The 25,638-nt window shown below is 32.3% G+C and overlaps 3 protein-coding genes and 1 pseudogene across 3 annotated transcripts; 2 read left to right on the top strand and 2 right to left on the bottom strand.

Annotated features, from left to right (window-relative positions):
* The first annotated feature begins 473 nt into the window (after positions 1-473).
* Positions 474-3,933, top strand: LOC126655515 (shikimate kinase 1, chloroplastic). The gene is made up of 11 exons (XM_050349731.2): positions 474-669; positions 768-1,096; positions 1,581-1,639; positions 1,845-1,899; positions 1,987-2,059; positions 2,216-2,303; positions 2,556-2,638; positions 2,751-2,880; positions 2,986-3,064; positions 3,220-3,284; positions 3,477-3,933. Exons 2-11 carry the CDS (start codon positions 880-882, stop codon positions 3,555-3,557), a joined length of 930 nt encoding a protein of 309 aa, XP_050205688.1. The 5' UTR covers positions 474-669; positions 768-879; the 3' UTR covers positions 3,558-3,933.
* Positions 3,934-6,009: 2,076 nt separating this feature from the next.
* On the bottom strand, positions 6,010-7,320 carry LOC126655514 (F-box/kelch-repeat protein SKIP6). The gene has a single exon (XM_050349730.2). It carries the CDS (start codon positions 7,278-7,280, stop codon positions 6,162-6,164), a length of 1,119 nt encoding a protein of 372 aa, XP_050205687.1. The 5' UTR covers positions 7,281-7,320; the 3' UTR covers positions 6,010-6,161.
* Positions 7,321-15,664: 8,344 nt separating this feature from the next.
* Positions 15,665-18,153, top strand: LOC126654605 (cytochrome P450 78A7). Its single transcript, XM_050348520.2, has 2 exons — positions 15,665-16,748; positions 17,308-18,153. Exons 1-2 carry the CDS (start codon positions 15,756-15,758, stop codon positions 17,905-17,907), a joined length of 1,593 nt encoding a protein of 530 aa, XP_050204477.1. The 5' UTR covers positions 15,665-15,755; the 3' UTR covers positions 17,908-18,153.
* Positions 18,154-20,844: 2,691 nt separating this feature from the next.
* On the bottom strand, positions 20,845-25,303 carry LOC126656783 (uncharacterized; annotated as a pseudogene).
* Positions 25,304-25,638: the final 335 nt, after the last annotated feature.

Here is a 25,638-nt window from a genome sequence, read left to right as displayed (position 1 = left end):
ATGATACAATCCCTCTATTTAGTTGGTTTTAATAATTTTATCATTAAATTATTAATTTTTTTTTATTTTGGAGTACAGATGAAAATTGAAAACCCTAAATAGGGTGCAATTGAGAATTCTCCTAGGTGGTGGTGGAATTGAAAAAAGTTCAAAGGTGGGGGAGTTTTCAGTATTTTTGCCTTTTTATTATTTACACATTTCTCCCACATTTCGTGTCTTTTATTTTAAAAATTTATCGTTTTCCATGTCTGTTCTTTGTTTTTTTTGTTTTTGTGCTACCTACTGGCTCGTCAAAAACAATTTTATTATAAATAAATTAAAATAAAGTATATTTTTTTTAATTTACTGTAAATATGAATGATAGGGCAGATAATATGGTTAATAACTCATTTAGCACATGAATGACAACGAATTTATTCGTTCGTAAAAAAACAAAGCGACAGTAGAATCTCCCACTTTTTCCCTTATTTAAAAAAAGAAAAATACTGTTTCTCCCACCACAACCTAACCATCGCTGTTATAAACTGAAAACCCAACTCAAGCCACCAACACAACACTCCACAACAAACATATAATCAAACGTCTCAATTACCTTTTCAATTCTCTTCTTTATTCTTCATTTTTAATTTGATTTTTGATTATACAGATTCTGTTTCTGGGTTCTCTCTGGTAAGTTCAACCTCTTAACTTTTGAATTAATTTCCAATTCTGTTGCTTTTGTTTTTTGTTTATATGGTTCTCTCAACTCTTGGTTTTTGTTTCTACAGAGAAATTTTGATCTGGGTATCGCCGATTTAGCTTAGTGGACTAATAATATTCAGTAAAGTTCAAATCTTGGATTGAGCTGTTGTTGAAAATACGCTTTGTTTTTGGTTACTAATGGATGCCAAATTGGTGCAAGGAGTACAATTTTCAACGTTATGGACTGATTCTAGCCAGTTTTCAAGGAGAAATTCACATGGTTCGTTGCGGTTTTCGAGTAAATTGAAGGGGAAACAGAGGTCTGAAGTGGTTAATTCAGCTAAGTTTATGCCTTTGAGTAATAAACATAAGCATAAATTTGTGCCTTTGGAGGTCTCATGTTCTTATACCAAAGGTATGCCCTCATTAACATTAAATGGAGCATCTTTTTGTAGTTCAAGATACAATTAATATTATGCTTTCATAATCTTTTTTGTAGCTTTATTAATTTGTTTGATGTAGAATTATTCTTTTTTTAGTTTGATACTGATTTTTTTCCAATGAGATTGGGAAAAAGATGAGATGCTTTTATTTAAATTGGTTTATGGATCAAAAATTAACATTGAAATTGAGAAATCTGTTCGAATCGGTAGGTGATTAGATCTAATGAATTATGAATGACATCGAATTCTGGTTTTGGATTGGTAAATTAGTCAAACAATGAGTTGACAAGGTCAATATTAGTTTGCATACATGTTTTATGCAGAACAGAAGTCAATCTCGGAATTTTTTTTCTTTTCATAAGCTCGAATGCTTGATTTATCTTTGATTAACAGTAAATATGAGGCTCTAGTCTATTCTAAACATTAACATTTGTTTTTTGATTTTTTCTTTTGTAGCTTCAGTATTGGAATCAGGAAATATCCATGCTTCTTCTGAAGAATATTTGATTTTGAAGGTTTTTGAATTCCTGCCTTTTCGTATTTTAATCATTTCGGTATATCAAATTTAATAAACAGTACCTCTAATGGTCCTCGTGAATGTTCATCATCTATCATGTTTATGGTATTTGGACATAGGCTTAAATAATAAGGCCTAGTACAATTATCTCAACTACTACAGTTTTGTTCGATATCTCACTAGATGCTGAACAAATTTTGCAGAATAAGTCACAAGCAGTTGAGCCCTATTTAAGCGGACGTTGTTTATATCTCGTAGGTCAGTTTATTTTTCTTGAGTCCCTCATGCACTGTTAGAGAATGATTTGATTACTTCTAGAAGTAACTATATAGGTTTGAGGTGCAGGAATGATGGGCTCCGGAAAAACCACTGTGGGCAAGATTCTTGCACAAGCGCTTGGATATACATTCTGCGACTGGTTTGTACTTGTGATTGGATTTTCTGATTGAGATTTTTGGAAGTTTCATTACCATTGAACATTACATCTAATGATGTAGAATGTTCAAATGATTGCTACTTCTACTGCTGCCATATAATACGTTCATTGTTTTATGTATGTCTTGTATTTCTTCAGTGATACCTTAATAGAGCAGGAAGTAAATGGAGCTTCAGTAACTGAAATCTTTAACTTGTATGGAGAAGGTTTCTTCAGAACAAAAGAGGTAAACATAGTTCTGCTTGCTCTTGTTGAATCTGCATTGTTACAGCAGTGCTTGTTGGAGCGCTGATGATAATTATAACTTCTTTGCAGTCACTACTGATTCACTCAGTGCTGTTTTTTCTTGTCCAATTGTATCTATCTACTGCTAGTCTACTTCTGCATGTGACAATTCTACGGATAACTTAGATACATATCTAAAATATGTTTTTGATAGTGGAATAAGTGCTTAATAATTTTTAATTTTGCTCGTCAGACGGAGGCCTTTAAAAAGTTGTCTGGGATGCATCAAATGGTTGTTTCTACTGGTGGAGGTGCAGTTATACGGCCCATTAACTGGTACAAAAAGTGAACACTGTTGAAGTTTTGATATTTTCTTCTTCATTAATTTGCTAGATTTCTCTAGAAATGTTGTTTGTTTTAGCCAGTGTCCATGTTGTTTTGTTATCAGGGAATACATGCAAAAGGGAATAAGTGTCTGGTTGGACGTTCCTTTGGAAGCATTAGCAAAAAGGATTGCATCCGTGGGAACTGATTCTCGCCCCCTTTTACATCACGAATCAGGCGACGCATACACAAAGGTATCTTATTATCATCCCAATCCTTGTTTAAGCACCATGGTGAGTAGTCAGCCATAAGTGGATTCAGATCTCATGTTATCTTTTTGCACTTAAAATTCCCTGCAGGCCTATAGGCGTTTGTCTGCTATACTTGAAGAGAGAGGAGAATTGTATGCAAATGCAAAGGCCAGGGTTTCTCTGGAAAGTATGTGTGCGCATCCCTTTGTTTCAAATTAGTACAGATTGTGTGACTGTTTTGTTTGCAATAGACGGGGAGCATTTCGTGCACCAAATGAATAATTATATATTGAAATGAAAGTTAGCGTATAAGGTCTGAAGAAAAATTGTTCTCTTGTACAGATATTGCAGCCAAACTGGGATATAAAGATGTGTCCAGTATCTCGCCAACCGCAATTGCAGTTGAGGTATTATCTCTGTCTATTTTTATTTGCATATCCATGTGCAATAATTGATGGATCCCAAATTAGAATAGCAGTGTCATTCTGAAATATTCTTGTAACTTGTACCATAAATAGTTTTGCGATGCTCTCGTCTTGTTTTTGTTCTGCACAACTATACTGCAGGAGGGTTGCTGATTTTAGTCTACATTTTTTCAGGCTCTAGAACAAATTGAGAATATCTTAAAGAAAGAGGAATGGAATATAGCATTACAAGACACTGGTTCTGATGGTTTGTGATCTCATCCTGTTATATCTGTCTATGTTGCACGAAAATTGTAGAGTCTTACGTTTTGGCGTTCTGTTTTTTGTTATCGTGAACACTTCTGAAACTCCTAAACTTTATATTTATAACTTTTTCCTGTAAGAAATGTCGTTTTATCGCTTTCTGTTGTAAGGTTTTTTCAGCGTCTTCGTGCAACATAGATGCCTGTAGCGCATGCCTTGGCTCTAAATTTATTAGTGAAACGAGGAATGCGGCTTGTAATTATGTATCAGATAAAAATGTGTGATTGTTGGCTTGTCTAATGCTGAAGCATGTAATTGTAACACTGTGATGAGTATTGCTTGTTGAGTTATACTACACATTCTCAGAGCAGGTCGATTTTGTTGGGTTTCCACTTGTCTCCGTCGCATAATGGTAGAATTTTCTTTTAAGAGCTTTATTTACTGACAATTGAATCTGTAGCAAAAATCTTCAGATGGTCATTGATGTATAAAATGTGTCCATATTTGATGGGATGTGTTTGGGTTTTGAAGGCTAGTTGTTTGTGATAACCAAAACTTGCATGGATGGAGTAATGAGAATGATGTGCCCTAACTGCTTTGAACTTGATTTGCTTTCAATAGCTCATTCTGCTTTTCATCTCACAAATTCTTTACATTTTACAGGCTGCTTTACCATGTGATAATGATAACTTTTATATCAAGTTAGTGAAATTGGAATCAAGACTGCTGCTGATAAACTTCTTAAATTTGATTCAAAAAATATTTAAAGCTAATTCAATTATATTAATTGAATCGAAACTCCATCTAATCAAATTAACAGCCAATCCAAAAATTTATATTATGCTTATACATATATTACACAATACTTAATTTTGATTCTAAAAGTTTAATTTTAAAATTTTACATAAATAATTGAGTCGAATTCCCAGTTTTTCTATCAAGTTCAAATTCAAACTCCTAGAACAAAAGTTAATCGAGTTCAAATTGAATTTTCGAGCTCCGACTTTTATTCAAGATCCTAGAACAAAAGTTAATCGAGTTCAAATCGAATTTTTGAGCTCCGACTTTTACAAACAAGACAAACCCAACCTTAGCAATGTTGCATAATCAAATATTTATTTGCTAATGTGCATCAGATAACATATAATCGCATACATAGATGAGAGCCTATTTTGCTTTATCATATTACACCTACAAGAAGACAGATTCAATGCAATACTTAATAGATTTGCTGTTTAAATTACAATTCAGAAGCCACACAGAACCATCAAACAAAGTAAAATACAGCTTCTCTAATTCACTGTTGAGATTTATTTTATAACCAAGAGTTTAAAGTCTTTTGCCACTTAGCTTAGTTATGCGGCTTACGCCCTATAACATGGTTTGAAACTTACAAGCATGGCCATGCTCATACTTTAAATTGCAGATAGCCAAACAACAACATACTTTGTTGATCACGACTACAATTAGGTTCCTAATCATATAAAGTAAAACAGGTATTCCAGAGGAGTATAGAAGAGACTTCAAGCTTTTTCTAGGTGCATAAGAACAAGCAGCATAGAAACATAATATAAATAGTAATGACATGAATTTTCGACTTTATTCTACTATCACGTGGAAGTCGATGATGCGAGACTGAACATTAAAGCCCTAGTGCTCTATTGCTTCAAAAATTTAAACTAAAAAAGAGTCCGAACAGTTAAAGCTTTGTAATGCAACATTCACAGATGTGAAAATTGCTAAACATGCTAGGATCCTTTTCTTGTTGCCATATAACTTTGTATCACAAAATAAGATATGGTAAAAATGCAAATTCAACAGGTTACAATAAGACGAGATGGGTCAAGCGGTAAGAGTGTCTGACCTATCTAAGACCAATAGATCTCAAGTGTGAATCTTTTAATCCGCTTTAAAAGAAAGTTACGAAAGAATCCTATTTCTGCAATTAAATTACATGTGAATAGATTTGAAATCAACAACTCTCAGCACACACATTTTGAAAATAACATGTAAAAATGATTTACATGATTCTGTTCTTATTAAAATATGATGATAATGCATAAATAAATAATTCAACAAATTAGATCAAATATTCTTATTACACACTAGAACTTAAAAACTTTAGGAAGAATTCATACATAAGCGAAAAGTTTATCTTGCATCACCAAATTTCACCCACAAGCATCACAAAAGATTTAATGCCTCATAGCACTCAATATCTAATAATACAAAATATAAGCAGCATAAAACCATCATACGAAACAAATTTACTAAATGTCCTCGGAACTCAGATGAGATAATCAGTTTGAATGTATTTAGCTTACATTTAAACACTCAAAACTTGCTCCAATTTGTTCACACCAATTGTTTCATTGACCTAAGTTCTTCCCGGCTCATCCATTTCTTCTCCTCCCTAGTAAACACTTAATAGACTATCAAAAATAGCTCTTACTCGCACGCAAAATTATCACATATCTAATGACTGAACTTCTATATAATAACCAATTATCAGATTACACAACATATGTACAAAATTTACATGGAACATCAAATGAAAAAGTTAAGCAATGAGTATTAGTAAATAAGGAACATACAAGGCATCTTTATAGCAGGCCATCACACCTTCACTGCCAAGCAATGAACAATTGAAGATCCATAAGGAACCTTATGAACAACCTCACACCATTCAATCATCCCCCACAGTTCTTCATTCTTCTCCCCCTGCTTCTCCACCTCAATTTCAGCACACCAAATCTCAATCTCCTTCCCACTTCCATTCCCTTTCTCCCAAGCCACCACCAATTTCCCCCCGACATTCGCCATGGTGGCCCCAGCCAAAAATCTCGGCAACGCCTTCTCGACACCTCTCAACTCCATCCAACAATCTCTCTCCACATCAAAACCCTTAATCTTCCCTAAAAAATCATAACTAAACAAAACCCCATCAACCACACACGCCCTCCCTCGCCACCCCGAATCCAATTCAACCCCGACACACTCCCATTTCGCACTCCGAGGTTCATAAACAACCCCATTCCGATCCCCCATCGCGTAAATCCTCCCATTAATAACAGCACTACCGTGCATCCATTTCTCCCGAAATACACTCTCTTCAACACTATCAACACCTTCCCAATGTCCCACCTTCGGATCAAAAACCTCCGCCCAGTACTTAGACCGGGCAAAGGTATCGACAATACACCCGCCAATCACGTAAATCTTTCCTTCCACGACACCAGCAGCAGCAAACTCCCGGGAAATGTTCATACTCGGCGCGACTTCCCACGTGTGGAACCTGAAGTCGAAGGTCCACACGTGGGAGGACAGTATATCTTTGAAACAGCCGCCGATCACGTAAATTTTGGGTCCGAGTGAGACAATTGCAGACCCAGATAAAGGAGAGGGAGTTGGAGGTAATTTGGCGAGGAGATGTTTGGAATTTTGTTGTGGGTTTTGGCGTAGAGTGAACCAGTGTAGGGTTGTTGTGGTGGGGAAGCGGATTGCGAGATGGAGAAGTGGTTGGGTGGCGTTGAGCAGTGAGCGAGCTGTGTAATAGAGAGGGGAGGAGAGGAGAGAGCGGAATGATTTGGAAAGTGAGGAGAGGAATGGGTGGTGGGAGCGGGGGATTCTTGCTAGGATGTTTATGCTGATATCGTTTGGGAGTGGTGGGATTAGAATTTGGGGTGGGGAAGTGGGGGTTGCCGTTCCGGCGGCGGAGGTGGTGGTGGTGGACATGGCGGGAGTTGGGTTTGGGCTGGAACTTTGGTAAGAAGATGACGCGTGCAGCGTGTGTACATGTACATAGGAGTTGGAGAGTTAAATGGGTTGGGTTTTCTGTTTGGGCTTTGTTCGAACACGTTGTTAACAATTAGGGCTTTTTATATAAAATACAGGATTTAGGCTTAGACTTTACTTTTATATGCCCCAATCCATATCTTTACTTTTCACACCATCAATTTTATAAAATCTAACCTTTTTTTTTGATTTATTTCTTTTTTACCGTTTTCTTATTTTCTTTCTCAATTGGCGGTTTCTTCATTCTTCTCCGCCATTTTCGCTTCTCTTCTCCACGATTTTGCTATGCGTTATCTCCATTACTGCACGACTCCTCTTGCTTCTCTCATTTTCATCTCTATTTCATCATTATCTCAACCGTTCTTGCTTATATAACAGTAAATTCTTTTGAGTTGTGAAAAAAAAATTTACGATTTCTACTCCTTCGCTTCCGCCGTTCCGCCTCCGCTGTTGCGCCTCCGCCGTTTCGCCTCCATCGTTCCGCCTTTGTCTCGCCGCGCCATCTTTTTTTTTATCTTTTTAATTTTAGATCTGAAATTTTTTGTTCTTTTTTTTATTTTCAGATCTGTAATTTGTTTATCTTTTACTGTTGATTCACCATTAAACATGTATAAAGAGTATCTTTAAAGAATCTAATACTTATTTCATGTTATATAGAATAATTTTGTGATTTTATATAATAAAATTCTGTTATTTCTGCTTTTTTTTGTGTTTTGTTGTATTTCTGCGTTTTTTTATTCTATAGAATGATTTGTTGATGATGATTGATTGCTGAATTATTGTAATGTTACAGTGTTGTTGATTTTATGTTTACTTTATGTTGATATTATGTTGATATCTACTGATTCTTTTTATTTTAACATTGACAAATAAGATAATATTGTCTGTGAAATAAACTTTCGTTGGATGAAATGAAACTGTATCATAACCGTCTTTGTCGAAATTTAGTTAGGTATGAGAGGTGGAATGCAAAACAATTATACAAGTGATTTTGAAGAAACTGTGCAGCTGCAAATAGAATTGAGGAAAAAATATATTTTGAAATAGATTTCTTTAATTTGTTAACTGTTGTGCTGGTGTATATTTAATATTCTTTTATTTTTATATGTAAGGATAATTTTATTTTTTTCATTTGAATTATTGTTGTTGTTTTTTCATATTGTTTTGATTACTTACTCTACTAACATCTTTATCTGATTCATTTATTTTAAACATTTTGTACCTTTATTGTTCTTTAGTAGAATTACTACTATCATATTAACAAGTTATCAACATAATGTCAACATGATATCAACAATTAATGCTAATATAGTTAAGATGTTTGTAAAATGAGAACATTGATTGATTTAAGCCAAAAAACAATCAACATATTATCAAAAATATGTCAACAACTCATCAATACAACAATTTAAGACTAACTTTGCTTTTCTTTTAATGATTGAAAAATCAACATGTCATCAACAGTATATCAACAACATGTCAACATAAAATTGAAAATCAAAAAAAGTTAAAATACTTATCAACATATATAATGTCAACAATAAATCAACAAAAAATCAACAATTAATGCTAATTTAGTCAAGATGTTTGTAAAATGAGAACATTGATTGATTTAAGTCAAAAACAATCAACATATTATCAAAAACATATCAATAGTTCATTAATACATCAATTTAAGACTAACTTTATTTTTCTTTCAATGATTGAAAAATCAACATGTTATCAACAGTATATCAACAACATGTCAACATAAAATTGAAAATCAAAAAAAGTTGAAATACATATCAAAATAATGTCAACAATAAATCAACAACGAATCAACATAAGGAATAAAATAAAACATAACTTTTTGAAAAATTGTGACAATCGATAAAATATCAACAAGAAATCAACAACATGTCAACATGATAATGCTAACATATAATTATTTAGTCTCTATTAAATTTTATTTTATTTAGTTTATTTTGCGGATAAAGTTATCTAATTTGCCAAAAAAAAATTAAATTTTTTTTTCCGATGTTAAAATCAAGGAATACCAACTGATTATCAACACAAAATCAACAACAAATCAACAACACTGTAACATTATAATAATTCAGTAATCAACCATCATCAAAAAAACGAGCTGCAGAATAAATAAACACAGAAATACAACCAAACACAAAAACAAAATGAAGAAATAACAAAAAATTATTCCATATAATCATAAATTTATTTTACATAACATGAAATCAACATTATATTCTTTAAATATAATCTGTATACATGTTTAATCGTGAAAAAACAGTAAAAAATTGTAGATCTGAAAATAAAAAAGAAGAAGAAGAATAATGAATAAATTGTATATCTGAAATCAAATAGATGACGACGACGAGTAGAGGAGATGATATTGTTGGCGAACATGACGAAGAAGAGGATGATGAGAACGATGACGGAGGAGCGGAGGAACAGAGGACGACGCACCGGAAGACGGCGGAGAACGGTAAAAAAAAAAGCGACCTGAGAGTGAAAGAAAGAAACATAAGTGAAGAGAGAGAAAATTGAGTTGAGAGGAAGAGAGAATTGAATAATGAGAAGAGAGAAAAAAAGTGAAATTATGATGTCTCTACTATTAGGGTTGAATATATACAATCCGTATTAAAGTAAGAATTATGTCCGCACATGGTAGTTTAGATAGCTGAAAATATGACCCGTATAAAAATAAAGATTTAGCCAATGTTTGTTGATCGTGTAAAAAGCCCTAACAATTAAAAAAGGAAAAAAGAGTCAACGCGCCCTGAACTTGTGACACAGGTCATATAACCCAATTTATATTTTTTTGAACAATTAACCCCAAAACTTTTCATTTTTTAGTCAAATAACCTGATAATTTATATTTTTATTTTAAAAAATAGATTTAAAATAATTATATCGGAACAATTAGGAAAATATCTAATTACTTTTTAGCATCGCTCGCCTCCGATTTGTACTTTACACGTTTTAAAATATAATTTTGGAGTTATCTGACCCAAAATTGAAGAGTTTGGGGTTTGTTGCTTAGAAAAGTATAAATTAAGTTAAAAGACCCCGTGTCACAAGTTTAAGAGGTGCGTTGACCCTTTATTCATTAAGAATGATATAGAAAAATTTGTTAAAGGATTATCCATTTTGAGTCTCTTAAGTTTACGAGTTTTATTTATCTGGTCCTTAAACATTTAATTGGTGTTATCTGATCTTTTAATTTTTTATTTTTTATTTATAGGGTCCATGAATTTCTATTTAATCCTATTTGTCCCTGAATTTTGATTTTTTTGTTGTCTCATGCCCTCAAAATTGTAAAATTAAAAGATCGGGTAAATTAAAATACTAAAGTTGAGGGATCGAATAAAGAAAAAATATAATGTTAAGAGACCAGCCAAATGAAAATTTAGGGAACAAACAAACAAAAAATATAAAATTAAAAGATTATATAAGCCCAAATAAATAAATTTCATAAAATTGAAATACCTTAAAATGGGTTAATCCTTTATTAAAACACTCCAAAATTAGACATATTTATAAAAGAATGCCCCAATAAGAAAAATTAGAAAATATACTCTACATTTTTAAAATTCTTTATTTTTACTCTAAAAATAAATTCTCTTACATTAATGCCTAAGTTTGTTTAAAACTATTCTAGCAAACTTCACTGTTTACTAACAAAATTTATTTTTTGTTTTCTTTTTTCATCTAAAAATCTTCCTTAACATTTCTTTTCTCAAATTTTTACTATCTCGAATCTTTTTGTTTTAGCGATAATTTTTTATGGCGGGGATTTGTTTTAGCGACATAGACGATTTTTTAGTTGCTAAATTTTAGAAGCTTAGAATTTTGATTAAGAAACATATATATTTTGAGTGATCTAAATATCAAGCTGCAATCTGTTGCATGCAATTTATAACTTAAAAGTTTCTTCTAACTTCTCAAGTTTATCAGACTCTGATTTGAGTTCTCTTGCTTCTCTCCGCTCTAAGAATTTCTTGATCTCTAAGCAAATTGAGTATTTTTGACTTCAAAAATTCAGACTGAATTGGAAATATTTTGGTGACAAGAACACTAAATTTTTCCATTTGACTACTTCAGTTCGTTCTAAGAATACTTATATCTCAGCGATGACTGTTAATGACATTCGTTACACTTCTCCTTATGCAATCAAGAAGCAAGTACATTTGTTTTATTATCATTTTTATAAGAGTAATCCTTCTATTCTTTTTTCAGTGGACACTTTGCCTATTTTTTTATCTCTCTGACTCGCAGGCGGACCATCTAATTTTGACTTTTAGTGAAGAGGAGGTTTATCAGACTCTTTTGGATTATGAGCATAATAAAGCTCTAGGGACTGGTAGTTTTAATTACTTTTTTCAATAAAAAAGCCTGAAGGGTTCTTAGAGCTAACATTATGAACTTGTTATGGAACTGTACCAGATCTTTTCCTAAAGGAATTAATATTGTTTTTCTAGTGTTAATTTCTAGTATCCAATAGGCTAGCAATATCTCCAATTTCATACCAATTAGTTTGATTAACAGTATCTTCAAGCAAAGTTCTTGCCAACCGTATTTATCCTCTATTGCTAGCATAATCACGACCGATCAATTTGGGTTTATTAGAGGCCACAACATTCATGACTGCCACATGATCGCTTCATATATTGTTCACCTTACTTCTCGTTGCAAGGAAAGAGGTTTTCTTTATTAAGTTGAACTTTAAGAAAGCTTTTGATAGTATTTTTTGGATTTTCATACTGAAAATATTGACTTGTATGAATTTCCAGCAACCTTGGATAGATTGGATGTCATCTTTTTTCAGTTCATCTCAACTTTTGGATTTGGTCAATGGTTCTCCTACCAAAAAAATTGTTGGAGAAGGGAATTATATAGAGTGATCCGCTCTAACCTATGTTGCATACATGTTCTTGTTGTGGAGGATTTCAAGGCTTTGATGATTCAGGCTATTAATCAAAATCTTTTGAGGGACATTCACATTGAGTAGTACGTTGAGCCGGTTTCTATACTATAATTTATTGACGATACACTTTTAATCATTCCAAATAATTTGAGAATGATCCATAATCTTTTGAGGATCCTCAAGTGTTTCCAATTAGTGTTGTATCTTCATATTAATTGCAAGAAGATTTTTATCTTACTCATTAATAATCCTTGATTATTCTCTTGAGTCGGCATCCAAGATTCTGAACTGCCCTATTTCTCACTTCCCTATTACTTACCTTGGCATGTTGCTATCTTTGAAGCCGATTAAAGCTTCGCTTTGGTAGCCGGTTGTGTCAAATTACAATGCTCGACTTTTATCTTGGAAAGGTAATCTCCTTTCTCTGTCTGGTAGATTAATTTTAGGGTGCCCTCATGGTTCAGAAGGTGCAAACAACCATTAACGTTTTTAAATGAGCTCCTTTAGGCCCTCACATTGAATATTGTTAGGGGCATCTGTAACTCTTTTCCAAAAACACGTTAGTGGCCTAAATGAGCCATTTAAAAACGTTAGTGGCCCTTTTGCACCTTCCCAATCCATGAGGGCATATGTGATCCTTAGCCCAAACGTTAGTGGTAAATATGACATTTTTCCCTTGATTTTAATTAAATTGATTTTGAGTAGTTTACCGTTCTACTACATGTGTTCTATGGTTATGCCCTAATCCGTTATTGTTTCTTTGGATTGTTATATGAAATAGTTTCTTTGGTGTGGCTCTCCTTGTGGTAGAGGTTTATGTAAGGTTTCTAGATCTCAAGTTTGCATTCCATATTCAAATGGTTTGAATATTTTATCTTTTCGTATTAAAAACTAAAGTTTGCTTTACAAATGGATTTGGAAATTAATGACTGAGAACAATTCTCTTTGATATTATGTTACAATCCAAATTTGTTCTTTAACAAATTGGTATGATTTTTCAGTTCTTGAATGTTTTAGGCAGTGTTTTAAAAACCGAACCGGTGGCCGAACCGGTGAGGCCACCGGTTTCCGGTTCAACCGGTTGAACCGGTTTAATGACCGGTTCAACCGGTTTGACAAATTTAAAAAAATTTCCGATTCACCGGTTTTTTACCGGTTCAATCCGGTCTGATCCGGTTCAATCCGGTTCAACCGGTCCAACCCGGTCCAACCAAAAAGATCCGATTTTTCACAGTTTCAAACCGGACCACTGGCCGGTCTGCGGTTCAACCGGTCCGACCGGCCGGTCCGGTCCGGTTTTTAAAACACTGGTTTTAGGCTCTCACATATTTGGAGTGCATCAAACATCCTCACCGTGGGAACCATTTTATAGGTGTCATTTCCTTTGTTGTTGGCTGCGGTAATACAGTGAGATTTTGGGATGATTAATGGTTGGCTAATGAAGCTTTGCAAGACAGATTTTTGAGATTATACAATTTATATTCGATGCAATATAGAAGAGTGGATGGGCCCTGCAACTTGCTTGCAGTGGATTTCTCTCATTTCTGTTGGAAACGCAAACTTCAAGTTGGTAAGATTACTGATTTTTCAGCATATTCTGTCTTAGCTCGCTCCGGTTACTAGGTATGACTCGGTTTGTTATTTGTGGAAGCAAACAAATTTCAGTCCAGGCATATGTTTCAGCTGCTAATTTATGTCAATTCTCAACCGGTACAAAATGTGTTAATATCTTCAATTTGGAAGCTTAAGCTTCCTCTTCAGGTGCATTTTTTTGCTGGTTGTTATCGACAGAACATATTTCTTACGATGCGACTTTGGCGTATAAAGGTATTATTGATCCATCTCTTATTGGTTGTTGTTTGTGTTATGAAATTGAGACCTCTTCTGATATTTTTTTATACTGCCATTATCTTTGAAAAAATTGGTGCTTCATCTTTGACAAGTGTGGTATTTCCTTGGTTACTTCATCGTGGAATGATTGAGCTTTGTCAGAATTCAGAGAGTTATGAAAGATCATTCGGTTCTTTTGCCTTTGGAAATTGTGGAAAGCACATAATAAGAGAATTTTCAGGAATGAACTACTCAAATATAGTTGTTGGTTTATTTGAGTATTTGTCATGCAATATTGTATTTTTCTTTTTTTACTCTCAATTTGCTTATTCGTGGAGTGATATTTTTAGATATTTGGATTGTTCACTGAAAATGCACTCATTAGGCTGAAAGCTTACCAGTAGCCCATTACTTTTTAATGGAATGAAGCACGAAGCATTAAAAATACCGATTCACAGAGGCGCCCCTTGTTGAGTCAACTATTGGTGGGACCAAGAATTGATGTTGTTCTCGGACTAAAAACATCTCAGAAGAAGAAGGATGGATCCGATTCATTTCTTTAGAAACGTTTATCTCATGAATCAATAAGATCTGATCTCCGATTTGTTCCACAAAAAGGAGCAAATTCCTTTTCATATTAACTTGTAACTTTTTTGGTTCTTTATCTTCTACTCATTGTGGTTAAGCTTAATAACAATCTTTTATCTAAAAAAAAGAGTATATCTGTTATGTATGTGATTGATATTTAGTAAGTAAATAAAATAAAAGTTTTTTTTAAAGCAAAAAAAAATTCATATTAATTCAAAATAAAAGCAGTTATAAGTATAAGTTTCAGAAAAATTCCAATGACCTGATTTAAAACAAGACATCTATATTATAACATAAACATTTTGATCGTAAATTGCTTTATAAATATAGTAAGATTAATTATATAATCGTGTTTGATCTTTAATTCTTCAAGAAACTCGTCACAAACAAGTATGACATATTGCCAAAATGTTGAATCAACAAAAATCGATAACATGCAAGTCCAAACCATCACAAAAATAACTTGAATGAACCAACAATCACATCAAAAGCGGTGTTCATCCAGAATCAAAACAAGTGATCGCTTATACTCTTGGTCGATTCCGAAAAACCAAACTACAACAACAAAATAAACACACCATAATCAAAACACATCTTCCATATAGAGAAAATTTATTCATAAAAATAGAAAAACATAAAATATATGGGCCTAGTTTTACTATTAGTATATGTTACATTGCCAACTTTTAATATGAAATAAAAATGAATTAGTATCAAGATTGAACACATATTTTCCTAGACACACCCCATGGCCATGGCCACCGCATACACTTCACATTCCATGCAATTCCCTACTTCCCATTCTCTTTCTTTCCCACCACGTGAATCCCTCCCCCTCCGCTCATTTCTTTCTTTCTTAAATAAAACATCAGAAAGAAACAAAAATCGTGAATGTCTCTCTCTCTCTGACCTCACTGCTCTAATAATATATCAAAATTCAAGAAATCAAATAAATGCCCCTCCTCTATAAATATACCCTCTCAACCCTCCATTTCTTGCAAGTGTCAAAACCTTTCTCTCTCTCATTTTGTTCTTGAAAAGCTTGAGTTTCTCTGTTTATTTACTCAGAAATTATGGACATGAGTCTTGTTTCCAAGGATACTAGCTGGTGGGTCTTTACTCTTCCAGCATTTCTTGGTTCCACAAATTTATTAGATCCCTATATTTTGTTTTCTCTTCTTTTTTCGTTTCTTTTCCTTACATTTCTCACTTGGATTTTCACTTCCGGCGGTGTTGCATGGAAAAATGGTCGGAATCATAAGGGCCATGTCCCCATTCCTGGTCTTAGAGGCTTACCGTTCATCGGTAGTCTCTTCACTTTAAGCCGCGGCTTAGCTCATCGTTCTTTGGCCACCATGGCTTGGAAACGGGCCAATTCTCAGCTCATGGCTTTCAGCCTCGGCTCTACTCCGGTTGTTGTATCATCTGATTCTCATATTGCTCGTGAAATCTTGTCTTCTCCTCACTTCGCTGACCGTCCGATCAAACAGTCGGCTAAACTCCTCATGTTCAGCCGAGCTATAGGGTTTGCACCTAATGGTACTTACTGGCGCCTCTTAAGAAAAATTGCTTCCTCTCATCTTTTTGCACCTAAACGTATTGCAGCTCATGAACCTCTCCGTCAGCAAGAATGCTCAGTCATGATACGTAACATAGCCAACGAACAGGAAACTAACAGTTTTGTTTTTTTAAGGAAACATCTTCAATTTGCTTCCTTAAACAACATTATGGGGAGTGTGTTCGGTAAGAGATACGTCGACTCTGCGCATGATTATGATGAGCTTCAAGAGTTGAGAGATATGATCAGAGAAGGATTTGAACTGCTGGGTGCTTTTAATTGGTGTGATTATTTGCCTTGGCTTAATCACTTTTATGACCCGTTTCGTATAAATGAACGGTGCTTGAAACTCGTTCCTCGAGTTAGGAAACTCGTTCGAGGTATTATTGAAGAGCATAGACTCGGGGGGTTGAGAAAAGAGAGTGATAGCTGTGATTTTGTTGATGTTTTGCTGTCTCTGGACGGTGAGGAAAAGCTCCAAGAAGATGACATGGTTGCTGTTTTATGGGTACGTTTAAATTTTCCTTTTGCCGTTAAATATGAGATTAGATATTTTTAAGATTATTAAAATACATTTTTTTTATAAAATGGTTAAGAAATTAATAAAAATTATCAAACAGTTATTGAATTATTTATTTAATTTTTATAAATTGGTTACACAATTATAAAAATTTATAAAACAATTACCAAATTCTATATAGATACGGTAAGAAAAAGTCATACAACTATTAGACAAACCTATAACCATTATATAAAAAGATTACAGATTCAGTAATTGTTTTGTGAAATAATTATAGTTTGATAACTGTTTTGTTGAAAAATTATAGTTCCGTAACTGTATCAAAAAACCATTATAATTTGACACTTATTTTGTAATTTTTATAGTTTAATAACAGTTGTGTAAAAATATAATTGGTCGGTGATTTTTTATATTTTTTTTGTAATTCCGCAGCCAATTATGAATGAAAAAGAATTTAGTTTGATAACCTTAAAATTAGCCGTTAAATATGTAATGATCTTACCGGATCTAGACAAGAATTTTACTAATTAATTTTTTGGAAGTGCAGGAAATGATATTTAGAGGAACTGATACAACAGCACTGTTGACAGAGTGGGTAATGGCGGAATTGGTATTAAATCCTGCAATTCAAGAAAAGCTACACCAAGAACTAGACAAAGCAGCTGCCAACTTGACAGACACAGAAGTGGCAAACTTACCCTATTTACAAGCTGTACTCAAGGAAACTCTTAGGGTTCACCCACCTGGGCCCCTCCTATCGTGGGCCCGCCTCTCCACATCAGATGTCCACCTCAGCAACGGAATGACCGTACCAATCAACACTACTGCAATGATCAACATGTGGGCAATCACTCATGACAGTCAAGTGTGGGCAGATCCATGGGAATTCAGACCAGAGAGGTTCATAGAAGCTGACGTGGACGTAAGGGGAGGTGATCTGAGACTTGCACCGTTCGGCGGTGGCCGTAGAGTGTGCCCGGGGAAGAACCTAGGGCTAGTGACTGTGGGCCTCTGGGTGGCTCAGTTGGTGCACCATTTCAAATGGGTTAACCATGTGGCCCACCCGGTTGATCTTACTGAAGTGTTGAAGCTGTCTTGTGAGATGAAGCATCCACTGCATGCTGTGGCGTTGAAGAGGAGGAATTAGGGTTTGTATGGAGTTATTATTAGTTATTCATATAAATTTTTGTTTGGTGTGGGTTTAGCTAATTAATCATTTATTAGTTCATAGGCTATATATATAGTTTAGTATGCTCAGAATTATTTCTGTTGTGAATAATCTATATATGTTGGTATGGATTGAAATAGGGACTCCAGTTTTGTGTGGTTTTCTGCATGGGGTTTCCTCTGTTTTATTACTACTTGATTTCTTTATATATTATGGATTTTATCATCTTACTTTTGTTTCTGTTATAGAAGTTTTATGTCCAGTAATCTTTGTAAAACAGTGGTGTGTAGAAATCAAAATTAAGAGGGGCAAAATATAATTTTTTTATATAGTATATAAAATTTAAAAATTTATTAAAATTAAAGGGGTCAATATATAATAATTGTCTAAATAACATGATAATTTTTTAAAAACTACTTAAAAAATCTGTCATTTGCCCCTCTTACTCTCCATGTGGCTCCGCCACTGTGTGTACATGCCTATATGTATTTAGTATTTGTATTGTCAAATTCAATTTTGAGAGTGGGTTTAGGGTAGGAATTTTTGCACTCCACTATTTTATAATAGCACTCCACTTTAATGTTAAAGGACTTTATTATCCCTCATTAAAATTGTTTATTTCTTTAAGTTTTTCATATTTACTCGCCATTATCCTAGCCTTACTATTATTTCCTTCTTTTTTCGAAAACGTCTTAATTTTATAGGATGCTTTATTGTTGATACATTTATTTCAAAATAAAAATTACAATTAAATTATTTCAAAATTAGATAAAATAAGATAAAAAATCCAAATATTGACATTTTTATTAATTCTAATTATATTTTTTAATTTTTTCAGTTCTAGTATAATTTAAAAAGATTAATTTCAATTACAGTCAAAATTCAAATCCTCTCAATTGAATCAACAACATTAAATTTTACTCATATGAAAATTATTAAACAATTTTATTTTTTGTGTTTTTCTTTTTATTCAATTGAGTGAATTTTTTTTAATTGGGCACCATTAAATTATTACCAAGTGAGAAAAACTTCATTTAATTTATTCAATGAAAAAAGTGGTAATTTCTCAAAATACATGTTTCGACATTTTATTTACAACTTTACATTGCAAGTTTTGACTTTTCTTTTCTGACTTTTTCTATTTACGAAAAATACCTTTTTTGGTTTTCAATTTCGGTTTTCGGTTTTTTCGGTTCGGTCGACCGAACCAACCAAACCGACCGACAATTTTTTTATATAGTGTAAGATTAGTGTATATATAGTGTTAATTTTTTTTATTTTTTGAATCATTGACCTAGAAAAAATAATTCATATTTTAACAAAATCAGTTTTACTGAATTGTCATTTTAAAATAATACTCCCTCCGTCCCAATAGAGTTGTCCACTTTGCCTTTATCACACAGTTTAAGAAAAGTAATTATTATTTATAAATTTTACTTATTTTTTTTGTCATACTCCTATTAATTATAGGGTCCACTTTCAATTTATTTATTAGTGGATTTTAATTAGGGATAATATAAAAAAATTAAATGTAAAAATTAGTTACTTTTTGAAAGTGGATAAGAGTTTTGGGACAAAAAAATTTCTCAAAGTGGACAACTCTATTGGGACGGAGGGAGTATCTTTTATGATAAATAAGTAGATAAGATTAAAAAAAAAAAAAAAAAATTTTTGTCTGCACAAAATCTCAACCCTAAGAAATATATATTATTATAATAAAACTTTTTAAAGGATAAATTATAGAGCATTAAATGGTGAAAAATCAAATCATTTTTAACAGAAGGCAAATTAGTCATATATAATAAATAAATATGAAAATGAAGTGCTATTATTAAATAGTGGAGTGCAAAAATCCCCACTTATGGGTTTATAAAAACTTTATCTAAACAATGCACATAAACTTTCCTGTGATAAATTACTTCAAGTAAGTTAGACAAGGTAAAAACTTCTTTATTTTCGTTGTTAAGGGCATCTCTAACATGATATTTATTTTTAAATTGCATAAACTTAATTTGTCATGTAAAATTATGAATTATTTATTTATTATATGACATGTGTCAACAATAAATATATTAATCAATCAATAAATATCATATTAATATAAACATTTAATGTGATATTTATTGATTGGTTAATATATTTATTGTTGTCACGTATCATACAATCAATGTATGGTTCATAATTTTATATAATGAAATGAGTTCGTCTAAGAATTTCTCAGATTTTCTAGAATGTTTTACTCCAATCCATGATCCTAGATTTCACACGAACAAAATATTCTCTAAAAGTTCTCTTTTATGTTCAATAATATATTTAACCATTTACCAATTTACACCTATATTTATATTTTAACCATATACACCCTCATCTATTAATATATTTAATAATTCTCAAATAATGTTAAATTAATATTTTAAGGCTTAATTGCACCAAAATCACGAACTTTCGCGTGTTTTTGGTATTTAACATAATCTTTTTTTCTTAGCATAAAAAATCATCAACTTTCATTTTTTGGCATATTCGTCCACATACCGTTTCCTTTGAAAAATTAAGCGCAAAACGACGCCGTTTTAGCGCAAAACGGCGCCATTTTACATTCAAAACGGTGCTGTTTCAAATCCCGTGGAAAAATATGCCAAAAAATGAAAGTTGGTGATTTTTTATGCCAAGAAAAAAAGATTATGTTAAATACCAAAAACACGCGAAAGTTGGTGATTTTTTTATACAATTAAGCCTAATTTTAATTATATAATATTATTTAATATTTGATTATCAATTTTAAAAAGATATACCGATTAATAATTAAAATTACAATAAATTAAAATAATAGATTACATTCAAATATTAAAAAGAAGTACAATTTGAATAATCTTTTTCATGCCTCCGCATTAATATATTTTTTCTGTAAATGATCAATCAATTTGTTATGAAGTGCAATGTGCGCATCTTTGTCCTTAATTTGTCCGGTCGAGCAAGGAATTCTTCAAATTGAGTATCATCATTTAATATCATTTCAACTTGCGGTATTTCTCCTTACATTGAGTTTGTAATTGCTGTATTTAAATCACATACATCCTCGATGATCATATAGTGCATTATTATGCAAGATGTCATTATATCATGCAACATTGTTTTTCCAAAACGAGCCGGTCTTACGATAATTGCAAATCGTGATTGTAGAACTCCAAATGCCCGGTCAACATTTTTTTCACAGGCTTGTTTTATGGCAAACTATTTCTTTTTCGGAGTACGTGGTTCATGAATAGTTTTTACAATAGTAGACTACTTTGAGTATATAGAATCAGCTAGATATTAACCCATATTATATTCTTTTTCATTGATAACATATTTAGCAGGAGGAGAAATACCTTGTGTTAAATTAGAAATAAGATATGATTACTCTAATACGTTAAAATATTAGTACCAGGCATACCATAATAAGCATGTCATATCCATAGATCATAATGTACTACAGCTTCCAGGATAATTGTTGGTTTTCTTCAATGACCTGCATATTGTTCGGCACATGCTGTAGAAAATTTTTTCCACCTCTAATGCATGCAATCTAGACTACCCAACATTCCAGAAAAACCACATTGTTCACTAACATGGAGTAACCGAGCAATGTCACTTACATTTGGTGATCTCAAATATTTTTCAAAACAAATCTCCACAATAGCGCGACAAAACGATTCTTTCAATTGTCGTTAACTCGTCAATTTTTACATATTCGTCGGTTAGATTTGCGGGTAGATCATATGCTAGCATCCGAAACACAATTGTCACTTTTTGCAACGTTGATAACCCATTTTTACCAAAGAGCATTAATATGTTGTTGAAAGTATGAATCATGTTGTTTTGTTGCATCAACAACTTGCAGGAATAAATTTCGAGGTATTCAATATCGTCGTCGAAATATATCATCACCATATTATGGATTATAAAAAAAATAATTATTGAATAAATTATGATCTGCCACTTCACGATCCCGATTAATCACAATATGATTTGAACTTGAACCTCGATAAGACAATCGTTGTTGTTGTTGTATTTGATGTTCATAGTATGCAATAATTTTATTATTATTACTGTTAGTGATATGCACTAGGTCAATCATGTTTGACCATGTTTTGACTTTATCATTTTATTATTTATTGATTGGCAGTTTTTATCATTTTATATTAATGATTAAAATACTTGAATGGTTAATTCTTTCTAAGGTCATCGAGTATGTGACTTGATAGTAGTTACCTTAGGTTTAATAAAAGAATTATATACCATTTATCCCTAGTCTTAATAGAACATTGAGACTAGTATGATGTTGACTGATGATTATGTTTTACTAATCATGTATATGAGATATTAAGTCAAATCATAGGTGCTATTTGAGAAATAAGGCACTGGATGACCCACTGTGAGAATACTACATAGATCACTGTCATAAGTAATTCTCATTACAGTTCTATTAGTATAATCCTTTGACCTTGAAATCATCATGAATTTCTACATAGCTATTTCATATTTTGATACAGTCTTACATTATCTTTAACAGGATAATGGAATAGATTGTCATTGGATATGAAAGTAACTATGTGAGAAATGTGAGTGACTGAGAAGGAATTTGTCCCTCATTTATTTGAGTAAGATATCTATGGGCCCCTTGAAGAAGATAGGCTGAAGAAAATGCATGGCCATGCTAATTGATAAGAAGTTATCATTTTCAGTCTACTTAGAGTCAAGAAACTAATGATTGAATGTTATAAGGATGACATAACTATGCCTTATATTCAATCTGGATATCGAGAGACAAAGGGATTGAAATATTATTGTAAATGGTTAAATCGGATTATCGATATTCATATAACTTGGGTAGTCATAATGTCTTGCTAGAGGCCACTTATGACTTGTGGGCTGAAATAGGGATTTCGAGCCTACTGCCAACGTTATATGAACCTACAGGGTCGCACACTAAGAACAGGCCCAAAACAGTTATGGGTTGTACAAGCCCAATGTGATTAAGTGATTAATTATATATATATATATATATATATATATATATATATATATATATATATATATATATATTAATAAATATATATATTAATTCGAAATTTAAGGATAAGTGTTTTTTTTAATTTATTATTTTTGAAAGATAATAAATATAGTAATTAATATATATGGATAATTATCATAAAAGGAGTTTTTGATAAACATAAACTTGTAGAATTGCAATGAGATTGAAATTCGAATTTGTCTCAAACCCTAGTGTTATTTATCACTATAAATACTCATTAAGCAATTGGTTTGAGAATCACGAAATTCATTATTCACTAAATCACTAAAATTCGAAATTGCTTGTGAAGCAATAGTGCTAGCACACAAGCACTAGTTTTGGCTAAGGTATGTTCGTGTGGATACTCGTAGAGGACGCGTTCTTTTGGAGGCGTTTCTGATCCGAGGCCAGGTATCACCAAAGTGAACCACCTCCTTCCTTCCTACATTGCTGTTGAATTCGACATACAAGTAAGTAATTATTCTGTTAATTCGAATTACATGGATCTTGGTTTGGGTTTTTAGATAAATTTTTGAAATTCCGCTGCGTTATGAACCTATAAAACCCAACAATTACATATCATACAAGACATCAAATCTTCTTCAGTTTGTTGTTGTACAATATAATTATTTATTAATACATCATTTTCTTCATCAGATGAAGATGAATGATATGATGACCCACCAATATTATAATTCATTTTCAAAGTGAGAAGAAGTAAGTATTTTTGTTATAGAAGTTTATGATTTTCCAAACTTCCTTTATGAAATTATTTATAGAAAAATATTGTTAAACATGTGATAAAGTGATAAAATTCTTATACAATTGAATCAAATGATTGGGATTTAAAAAAAAATCGATCTAACGATTTGATGTGAATAATCCAAGATATACTTGGTTAAAAAATTCACCATGTAAAAAAATGATGTTTGAGACATGTCATAATTAATAAGATTCTTGTACAATTGAATCAAATGATTGGGGTTTTAAGAAATCGATCTAAGGGTTTGATGAAAAGAATCCAAGATGTGCTTGGTTAAAAAAATTCACCATGTAATAAAGTGATGTTGAAAAATGAGACATGTTATAATTAATAAGATTCTTGTACAATTGAATCAAATGGTTGGGGTCTAAAGAAATCGATTTAAGAGTTTGATGAAAAGAATTCAAGATGTGCTTGGTTGAATTTTTTTACCATGTAATAAAGTGATGTTGAAAATTAAGACATGTCATAATTTATAAGATTCTTATACAATTTAATCAAATGGTTGGAGTTCAAATATAGATCTAAAGGTTTGATGTAATGAATCCAACTGTGCTTGGTTGAAAATTCTCACCATGTAATAAAATGATGCATATAATTGAAACATGTCATAATTTATAAGATTCTTGTACAATTTAATCAAATGGTTGAGGTCATGTAATAAAGTGATGTTGGAAAGTGAGACATGTCATAATTATTAAGATTCTTGTACAATTAAATCAGATGGTTGGGGTATAAAGAAGTTGATCTAACATTTTGATATAAATAATTCAAAATGTGCTTGGTTGAAAATTTTCACCATGTATTAAAATGATGTTGAAAAGTGAGACATGTCAAAGTTATTAAAATTCTTATACAATTGAATCAAATGATTGAGATTTAAAAAAATTTATATAACGGTTTGATGTAAATAATCCAAGATGTGCTTGGTTGAAAATTTTCACCATATAATAAAGTGATGTAGAAAATTGAAACATGTCATAATTAATAAGATTCTCGTACAATTTAATCAAATGGTTGGAATTTAAAGAAATCGATCTAACGGTTAGATGTAAAGAATCCAATATGTGTTTGTTAGTTCTTTATATGTCTATAAACAAGAGTTTTATATTACTCCATGATACACATCATTCCATATATTACTAATAATTTCAATTTTTTAAAAAGATGTCTGGTTGATCCTCTAGTTATAGGTTTCACGAGGATATGTATTCATCTCGGGTTTATAGGAAATTTCTCAATCACCAATCTTCAGATAATTTTTGGTCTCGAGTGTGAAACAAGTACAACAAAGAAGGAACTGATGGTTTGGAGGAGTATACCCAATGTTTAGTTCAAAAAGAGGGTTTGTGGCAGGAGTTAAGCCTTCTTCTAGGTTTTGTTGGTACCATTTTTTTTAGCGGTGACTTTAATGATACTTTGATTCCTGAGGAGAGATTGAATGGTTCACGATATTTTGCTTCTATGTTGGCTTTTGTGATTTTGTTAATAACTCTAAGATATTGTATCTCCTACTTCAAGGAAAGGCTTTATAATTCAAATTTTTTTTTCTACGTCATCGATTGACAAATGCTTAATCTCTACTGCGATAGGTTCTCTCTAGCTGAATGTGTCCTTATCTTCTCTGCCTGGAGGGCAGTCTGTTCATGTTCCTATTTATTTCCATTTGGCTAATAATTTTGATTTAGGTTCTAACCATTTTTGCTTAGTGGATGCCTGATGGGAACATGAGCAATTCGGCACTTTGTGGAGGAAAGCTGGGGTTAAGTTTGTTCTAATTTTACTAATTGTATTTAGAGATTAAAGGAGTTGCAAAATCTTGGAATCCACAAATTTTTGGTGATTAGGAAAAGCGAATTCAAGAGCTTTCTGATAAGATTCTTGTGGAGGATTT

Source organism: Mercurialis annua, linkage group LG7 (genome assembly GCF_937616625.2).
Source record: "Mercurialis annua linkage group LG7, ddMerAnnu1.2, whole genome shotgun sequence".
Classification (NCBI taxonomy): domain Eukaryota; kingdom Viridiplantae; phylum Streptophyta; class Magnoliopsida; order Malpighiales; family Euphorbiaceae; genus Mercurialis; species Mercurialis annua.
The sequence above is the reverse complement of the archived record's forward strand: the minus strand, read 5'-3'. Positions and strand labels throughout refer to the sequence as shown.

What these genes read in the sequence shown, in the direction of transcription:
- LOC126655515 (XM_050349731.2), top strand. Translation starts at nt 880, where the DNA reads ATGGATGCCAAATTGGTGCAAGGAGTACAATTTTCAACGTTATGGACT. An exon ending in GGCCAGGGTTTCTCTGGAAA is followed by an intron (nt 3,065 to 3,219) that starts GTATGTGTGCGC and finishes TCTCTTGTACAG; the next exon opens with ATATTGCAGCCAAACTGGGA. An exon ending in CAACCGCAATTGCAGTTGAG is followed by an intron (nt 3,285 to 3,476) that starts GTATTATCTCTG and finishes ACATTTTTTCAG; the next exon opens with GCTCTAGAACAAATTGAGAA.
- LOC126655514 (XM_050349730.2), bottom strand. Translation starts at nt 7,280, where the DNA reads ATGTCCACCACCACCACCTCCGCCGCCGGAACGGCAACCCCCACTTCC.
- LOC126654605 (XM_050348520.2), top strand. Translation starts at nt 15,756, where the DNA reads ATGGACATGAGTCTTGTTTCCAAGGATACTAGCTGGTGGGTCTTTACT. An exon ending in ACATGGTTGCTGTTTTATGG is followed by an intron (nt 16,749 to 17,307) that starts GTACGTTTAAAT and finishes TTGGAAGTGCAG; the next exon opens with GAAATGATATTTAGAGGAAC.